Below are 9,284 nucleotides of genomic sequence, written 5' to 3' on the forward strand. Positions count from 1 at the left end.
ATATATATATATATATATATATATATATATAAAATAAGCTATAAAATAAACTGTTTTTAACTTAATATCAGAAAAATTGTAATATACTGCATGAAAAAAATTTATTAAATCTTAATACATATTTCTTTGAATAATATAATATAAATATAATATTATTTATAGTAAAAAAAAATACATTTACAGTAAATATTTATACTCAATAAAAAAATAGTAGTTAAATCAAATTAATAGTTCTTGCACCAAATATACATACAATTGGTAAATATTTATTTAGAACTGTTCAAGCAAATATCTATTAAGATTCAGCATTTGTTTTCAATGTAGAATTATTAAATACATATTTATGTTTTGGATACATATTTGATCTCAATTTTCTAACTATGCCAATTCTCCTTTGACAAGCAAGTGAACTCAAGAGTTCAAGTTAGAATACTCTAACAGCCAAAGAACGGTTAATTATTATTAGATCTCTTAATTAATGTGAAAAGCCCATTTGACACTCCTAAGCTGCCGCGCGCGGGATACGAGAAGACAATGTAAACTGATGCGCTTTAATAAATAGCTCGAGACAAAGCGACACACGCCGCTCGCAAACGTAAAAGGATGCTATTAATCGAGTGTTAATTAACGCTCGATGACGATTGCTGACTTTCTACGTCACTTTACTCATCTTGATATTTATTCGCGCGCGCTCTCTTAGTTTCGCTTCGATAAAGAAAAAAAAAGATATCAACGGAAAATGCAGAGGAATATCGACATATTGCTGAGAGATACTGCAAGGTGACTACGAATTAAACAAAAACAGACACATGCCAATCGGCGACAAGTCGATATCAAATAAAACCGCTATTACTTGCGGCGTATTCGATCTAATGTTTTAATAGATCCAACGTTCTCTTGTCTTAAGATCATTTCTTCGCAGGAGGAGAGCGAAAAGCATGGATAGATTAGATGACTCTATTACTTACATAATATACATCAATACCGCAGGAGAGTTTTATCTGTGTTTATTGTTAAACGATATTGTTGTGTCATACAGTAGTACTGACGCAATATAAATACGCCAACGCACGACGCGTGATACAATGGTTAAAAAATTCCTCTCGGATATTATTTTATTACGATGATAAAAAAACGTTGATGAGAGGCGTCAAATGAAGGAATGCCACGCGATAAATGTTTCGATGTAACTTTAACATAGAAGCGACTAATTATGTTAACTGTTAATCTATCAAAGCTTAAAATTACCTTTGCATGGAACTCGTACGCATTTTCATATTTAGATTGCTTAAATAAATTATAATAACGTTCATATACGACGTACACTGGATAATACAATGGATTAAGATAATAAACATTTCAAAAGTAACAATGATATATTAATAGCTTAACACAATTATAGTTTTAGATACGTTGTGTAAAATAATTTTAATTCCTTTCAACAAACGATGCAGAATGTCATTTGACATCCTAAATCCTAAATGATTATATATCACCCACGAATGGCGCAAAAGATATTAATTGCTGTTAATAAAATAAAACACTCGACATATTATATATTTCCATTTTAACAGCAATGTTTTAATTTGCATGAAAAATATTCGTAGATGATTAAATTATACGCGATGGAGCATTTTGCATTGAGTTTATATGGGAATAATATTTTTGAGTAAATTTTAATGCGGGTTATTAACGAAATACGAGAAGCACTTTAATGCGCCAGGCGGGTAAATTTTTTAATAACTAATTACTCAAATAAATAAATATATAAATATGTGTCATTACATAGATATGTTTACTTAACTAATTTTTTTCTAATTTACTTATTAATTATTAAAAAATATACATAATATATATATACACACAAAAATATATAAATATTACACAAGCAATTAATACTGTTTTAAATATTTAAAAAGTATATATCCGCAAAAATCTGGTAAGCTCACATTCAAAATATACTCTTAATCCTAATAAGTTTAACATTTTAATCAAGATTATTGAATTAAAACAAATTCGATTTTTTTATTATATAAAGTTGCGTCATCTTCAATCAAGTTTGTAATATTCTTCAAAAGAAAATTAATTCTTATTCTGAATGCTATATAATTTCTCTAATAATTGTAACAAATATATTTTTAAGATTATTATTAAGAAATTATTCTTTGTTGAAGATAACCGTTACTAAAAAGAAGAAAGTAAATTGAATAACTATCACTTTCCTCAGTAACAGAATGATATTTTTTCGTGTGTAAAATTACACACACACATACGTGTGTATTAAATTGCAACTTACGTTAGTGTAATTAAAATCAATATTTATAAACAACTAATTCTACCTTTGTGCAATATTCTATTTAGCTTCCACACAGCTGTAATATCGCAAATGTATAAACATCAAGGCTGCAGTACAAGAATTATTTATGTTGTTCCACAGTAATATGTGTCTGCAGCATGTGTTACAATAAAATCTTCAAGAGGATTTTTAATGCGCTTCTATCATTGCCCTAACGAAACTCCGAAACTCAAAATGTCAATCGATCACGAGAGAAATTGCGGCGAATGTCAGAAGCATCCCGATGGTACGCATTTAAATCCGTGCTCGCGAATCCGTCGCTTTAAACGACCAATTTCTCCCGGCTAATTTCTCATCGTGGGGCATTCAAAAATTTCGCGAGGAGTCTATGAGATCGGCAAGGGATTTAGGGATCTTCAATGGACACGGCACGGCGGGGCGGAAAGCTCGCCACGACGACCAAGCGCGACGCCGCGCCGTGTGTGTATTCGTTGCCGAGGGGGTAATGAACTCTTGACGGTCGGTCGACAGGATTTGCTTGTATGATGCGAGAGTGGCGAAAAGGATTTCATGGAACGGGATTCCATCGTTGACGAGGCGTGCCGTGTTGTACTTACAAAAACGTCGTACGGAAAGCCAAAGTGTATACAGGGTTCGACGTACTCACCGCAATGCAGTGACCTCCACCGCGGTCGTTATCGAAACGCCGAGTTTCCCTCCCTCGGTGTCGGCGACGTGGCTCTCGGAAGACGGGGGTTGAACGAGAGGGTTGCTACCCGCTACCACTGTCGCTGCCCGTGACAGGAATCACCGCATACAACCGAGGGGACAGTCACGTTTCCATCGGCGCAACGCGCTTTATACTCACGTCGTTCGGAGTCACTTATATTCACCGCATCACACGCGTACGTGCGCGTCAACGTTAGACGCGGGGATAAGCGGTTTCGTCGCGACCGCACACGGCTCAGGCCCAAGGAACGCGGAAGAGGAAAGTTTTTTTTCGGGCTCGACGCGGGCCGCCGAATCGATGTGTGATGTTACACTTCCCAACTGTCTTTTTTGATTCTGCGGATGTGCCCGCGACTAGAGCCATCTCGCGGCGGATGAGCGTACTCGATGGCGCGGCGTTGGGCGGGAAATTTGAACGCTGATCGGGAATGATGATGGGAATCATCGGATTGCTGGCTCATTTAATCAGGGACGCGTCCAGATTCCCATTCAAGTGCTCACTTATCATTTTAACTTTGTTTGATATTCGGTCAGCAATGAGGATAAAATGATACCTGAGTGGCACTCGAAAATCTGAAACCTGATAGAATGAATGAAATGAAAAGAAAAACAAATTCATTGGAATATTTATCATTTCATTTGTTAACACTTAATTTGCTCACTTTGTAATTTTTATCTTATATCAAGATACACAATGAATCCTCCGAACTAATTAATGAATTTAACGATTCATTGCTTCGGTATATAGAATCTAAATTTCTTTTGAAGAACGGAAATCAAGGAATATAAAATTTACAATTAACATTAACATTATTGTAAAATTGACATATCTTTATTATAATAAAACAATTATAATAAAAGTATATCATTTAGCCGATAAAATATTTCATAAATCCAATTTATTATCTTAAAAAAAATATCTGCAAATTATAATCTTATTAATTACATGTAAAATTTGTAAAAAATAACTTATTGAATATCTCGTTAGATTTAATGATGATCAAATAATTCATTAGATAAAAATAATATTTCGATTTTTTTTCTATCAATACATTTTTTGGTACTTTGAGACGTATTCAGTAACATAAAAACGACAAATCTACAAGATCAAAAGATCTAAAAGCAGCTCTACTGTATCATTTATGTGGATATTAAGAATTACGTGATGTGCAACTTTTTAATATAATTTATTTGCATATATAGTATGGTTTTCCACAATATATATTATATAAGAACATAATTCGCCTTGTAATATTAATTAAATATAATATTAATACTTAAAATTTTTTTCATGATTGAAAACTCCACCGTATTCGTTAGTAATTAATAATCGTAACGCAAGGACATAGCACGACAAGCATATCTTTTATGTATTCCTTGTTGCAACTGCAATATAGAAGCGCTCATTTTTTTTTATAATATATTACAACGTATTCTTTTATTTATATTTACACGAATACAACGTAATTAAGTCACGCATTTCTTTCAGTTCGTGCATGTAAGTATATGTAAATAAAACGTGTTGTATACCACATTGAGCTAGCTTAAAACAATTAAGTCTCCTTCGGTCCTAAATTAAATAAGGCATTGGTAGTGAAAGTATAGACATATAGATAAAGACACTTAAAGTCTGTCAAACAATAGCTACCTGACGCGATAATAAAGTCAACATACATCAGTAAATAATAATGCAAACATTAAGTAGATATATTCTAATGCGTGATATAATTATTGTAAGGCATTAAGTTTTACGGGATATTTATATAGATCAAGCATAAATGCAGTTATTTTCAAATAGAATATCTATCCGATAATACCTACATTTAAATCTTCTTTTTGATATCGTCGATTTACAAATAAATATAATTTTAACACTCTGTGTCTGTCTGTAAAAATGTTTATGCGATATATAGGATACCAAACGCGATTATTAAATTCATTGGATATCTTATCGTTCATATACTGCTTTTTCGTATTTATGATTTTTTTTTTTATATAAGAATATAATACAAGAAGCTACAATAGAACATACTCAAACTTGAATATAAAAAATTTACGTGTCTCTCGCATCGTCTGCATTACACTATGACAATATTCTATAAGTCCATCTAATGTTAATTACATGTACTACTTATTATTTCACCATACTATTTGCAAATCATGAAATTCATATGATATGTATATTGTACATTAAACGAACGCATACATGCGTGCTTATCATATTTTGAAATAAATTAAGTGAACCAATCTTGTTGATACATGATCATATCATGAAGAAAGAATAGATTTTAAGTATTAATATAAAATCACCAGTTGAAAGACAGACTCAGAGAACACTGCATTGTACATGCATAATGACAATCTTCCTCTTTATCCGATCTTAACTTTAATTTATGAAGATTAGATTGCGCGCTGGTTGTTCATTGCTCCATTAATGAGCTTAGGGTCTTAAACGCACTTCATATTAGATTACACTGGATACAACTTGTCATCTCCCAAGCTAGGAAATACTAACATATTACATATAAGCTTATATATATCGCTCTGCAAATCTAATATGAAGATGAAGAAATACCAAATGATATTTGTTTGTGTACGAATAATTATTTACGCACTTTACTATTATACAAATCTAGATTTTACGAACGAGAGACTTATTAAAATAAGAAATTTCATAACCAGAATTTAAGGCCACAAAATTTCTGTCATGACAATATTATTTATTATCTAACGGGACGTACCTGTTTACAATAAAATAAACTGTACAAACAGGATGGAATGTTATATTAACTCCGTATCCTTCAGAATGTATGTTAATTCTGTGAAAAAATGTTATAATACAAGGTAGGCATTCATATCTGATACTAATTTCATCATTTTCGATTATTAACAAGGAGCAATATTTAAATTATTTTCGAGACTATGCGAGACTATTGAATTTTGTTGCATCTGAATATTGACAAAATATGCACAACGATTTAAATTTCTGAAAAACAATCAACTTCATACTTCATTTACTGTATACAATTATACTTCCTAAATGCAACATATACTCAAGTCATTATCAATTCAGAAGAACAAGCAAGGTATTATTAATGATATCATCTGCAACCAATTAATTCAATTTATTAATTCAATATATCTTTTTATAAGTAAATTTATTAGTATGCTTATAAAATTTTTACTTTATATATTAATATGATGTAAAATATGAATTTTCATCTAATAACTTATTCTACATAATTTCATCTCATACTATTTAGCAGAAAATAAAATAAAAATTTTGAAATAAAATCGTTACAATATTAGCTTTGGTTTTATCGTTTCTTGCCTTTTCTTCTAATAACATAATAACTGTTTATAAAACTGTTTATATTCTTCTGTACATTATAAGAGTATACATTCTTGAACAATACGATTTATGTATATCTTTTATTATTTCATAATCATAAAAGCAACAACGAATATAAAGAAAACATGTATTTTACATCACACATATACATACAATGTGTGTATGTGTGCGCGCGCGCGCATATAAAATATATATGATAAGCTTTTTTTATTTGCTCTTCAACAAAAGATATAAACAGCTTTACATATTAAGCAAATTAAAAATTTACATGCTATTAAAATTGAAAAAAAAGAAGCATAGTTTGGGGTGCCATAAAAATATAATTAAAATTATGATGTACATAATTCATATTTACAATATCAAAAAAGTTTGATTGATTAGAAAAACAACGTACTTTTTAAAACAATTAATTATTTTGAGTAAACAACATAAAAAGTTATAGAATAAATTTTTTAATTAAAAAGAAAGTTAAATAATTCTCTTTGCCAAAATTTTTATAAATATAAATTTCAAGAAATGAGTTTATTGACAACAAAATAGCATTATATAATATCTTGTGATTTAAAAGTAGAAAAAAGATAGCATATCTATGTGCACAGAATTTTTAAGTCGTAGGATAACATGTCATTTTGAAACAATTTGTCATAATTTTATCATATACAATCATTGCACAAATTATATTTCATAACATTCTAATAATATTAACAAAAAAAAAGAATCAAATAATACATCAATATCATAATATCACATTGTTATAGCAACCAAATCACTTCTCCTAGAAAATCCCATAATGCAATAGTAAGAATATGGCATGTCTTTAAAATTGAATTAGTTAATATGTGACTGCAAGTTTTAACAGTCTACTTCAGTTATGTAAATATTTTTCATTATAAGTATTTTCAAAAGCGTAGCATATGCTGAAAGACTTATTGAAAGTTATTTAGAAAAACTAAGCGATTTAACTTTTGAACATATTATTTTTAATATATTTTATAATACTGTTGCTCATAATTGAGACAACAAAATCATTAAAGTGCAGAAATTTTTAAATAGATAATCGTATTAAGATAATATATTTTTCTGTGTACCTCTATAAGGTATATGTAATATATACATTATTATATTACAGATATCATCATGAACAAAGGTATTTCGTGCTAGTCGACTCCAGCAAAGCCTTGAGAACCTTCAATTGCTTTAACTAGCTTATCCCTGAGTTGTTGATAACTTTTATACGGAGGAAGGTCAATACGATTAAAACTGAAATAATTTATGTTATTGTATAACACACATTTATATGAAAAAAATTATTTTATCGATAATAATAAACGAAACTGGTAAATGATCATATTTTATTTGTTTTTAAAGAATATAATATATAAAACAAAATATATAAGACAAAATGTATATAAAATTTGGAGTAAATTAAAAAAATTTTAGCAAATGCAATACCTTTAAAATAAAAACTCACCAAGTATGAGCTCTTGGATAATTTTCTGGTGTACCCCACCTCTCAATTGTAAATAATTGCGGTCCATTACTTCCATAAAGTTCTTTGAATCCATTCATTGGAACACGTGATGTACCAGTTACAAACTGTAATAATCTAGAACGCATTTCATTACTGAATGACAAAACGACTCTCCAAAACCATTGTACAACAATGTGATTTGCGTGATAGTCTCCTTTATATAAAGTATTTTGTTTCCAGTCTTTCACATCAATATGCTGTATACCACACATTAATAATTCCAGTTCATGTTCATCAAATATTTTTACTAATGTTGGTGGTATAAGAGCGTTAAAACCTTCCAGGAAGGCATTCATTTGTTCCTGTACGCGAGATACAAATCGCCATTGTATAACTAAACTTATATATTCATCCTTATTTTCGTCGGTCAAAGGAATATTAGCACCATCTGGCTTTAAGTCTCTTTGGGATGTATGACCAAAGCTTTCTTCATCAAGACTAAAAGTGAGTTCTAATTCACTAGGATCATTTTCTTTAATCCATAAAAGCGAATTGTAATATTCAGAATCAACGCTCTCCATATCCTTCAGATCAATTGGTTTACCCAACATCATTTTATAAAATGGTCGAATAAAGAAAGCTAAAAAAAATAAAATTTTTTAATTTAATTATCTTATTATACATTTCGTACATTATATATATTACTATTACAAATATTATAGTTTTACTACATATTAAGACTTACCATCCAAAAGCTTGCCATGATAAACAGCCATTCCTGCTATGCGCCCAATAAACTTAAAGTAATTCAAATGCTCTTCATTACATACACCAGAACAAGGATTAATTTGCAGTGTATAATTATCACTAAAAATAAAAAATGCCATTTTTGAAGAGAAAGAGAGAGAGAGAGAAAGATCTCGTATATTACATATAAACACTAAAATAGAGTTTCTATACTCACGTTGCAGAATATTCAAAAAGTCCATAATATGGATTAAACATTTCCTTAGACAATAAGAAGAACCATTCTCTTGCAAGGCCACCATAATCTAAGCCTACCTCTCCTTCAAATTCTACCCATAATTTCGTTTTTAGAATATCAACTCTGTTAACAGAGCTTATGATACGATATGAATCTTCCAAAATATTATTTCGGCCAACTTTTATCTCAAACTTATTAGGAACATTATTCTGCAATAAGATATACAGATATAATATAATCATATCCATGTCAAAAGTGATTTAATGAGTAATGAACATATCTACATACAGGCTTTCTCAATTGTGATTTCAAATATTCATATTTACGCTTGTAATCTCTTGAATATGGTACAGCCTGAAAAAGGATAACAATATGCTAAATTTATATATACATATCTATAGCTAAAAAATATATAATTTCCCCTAAATATGTATATATATATATATATATA

General features: G+C 29.8%; 1 protein-coding gene across 1 annotated transcript in view; it reads right to left on the reverse strand.

Annotated features, from left to right (window-relative positions):
• Positions 1 to 7,534: 7,534 nt before the first annotated feature.
• Positions 7,535 to 9,284, reverse strand: part of LOC105618696 (E3 ubiquitin-protein ligase Nedd-4) — an 11,473-nt gene continuing 9,723 nt past the window's right edge. The window contains exons 11-15 of the mRNA XM_012200225.1: positions 9,122 to 9,187; positions 8,813 to 9,042; positions 8,594 to 8,715; positions 7,849 to 8,488; positions 7,535 to 7,637 (exon numbers count right to left, since the gene is read on the reverse strand). Of these exons, the coding sequence (XP_012055615.1) occupies positions 7,535 to 7,637; positions 7,849 to 8,488; positions 8,594 to 8,715; positions 8,813 to 9,042; positions 9,122 to 9,187 (1,161 nt within the window). The remainder of the gene's footprint in view (positions 7,638 to 7,848; positions 8,489 to 8,593; positions 8,716 to 8,812; positions 9,043 to 9,121; positions 9,188 to 9,284) is intronic.

The sequence above is a fragment of the Atta cephalotes genome, assembly GCF_000143395.1.
Source record: "Atta cephalotes unplaced genomic scaffold scaffold00018, whole genome shotgun sequence".
NCBI classification, from domain to species: Eukaryota; Metazoa; Arthropoda; class Insecta; order Hymenoptera; family Formicidae; genus Atta; species Atta cephalotes.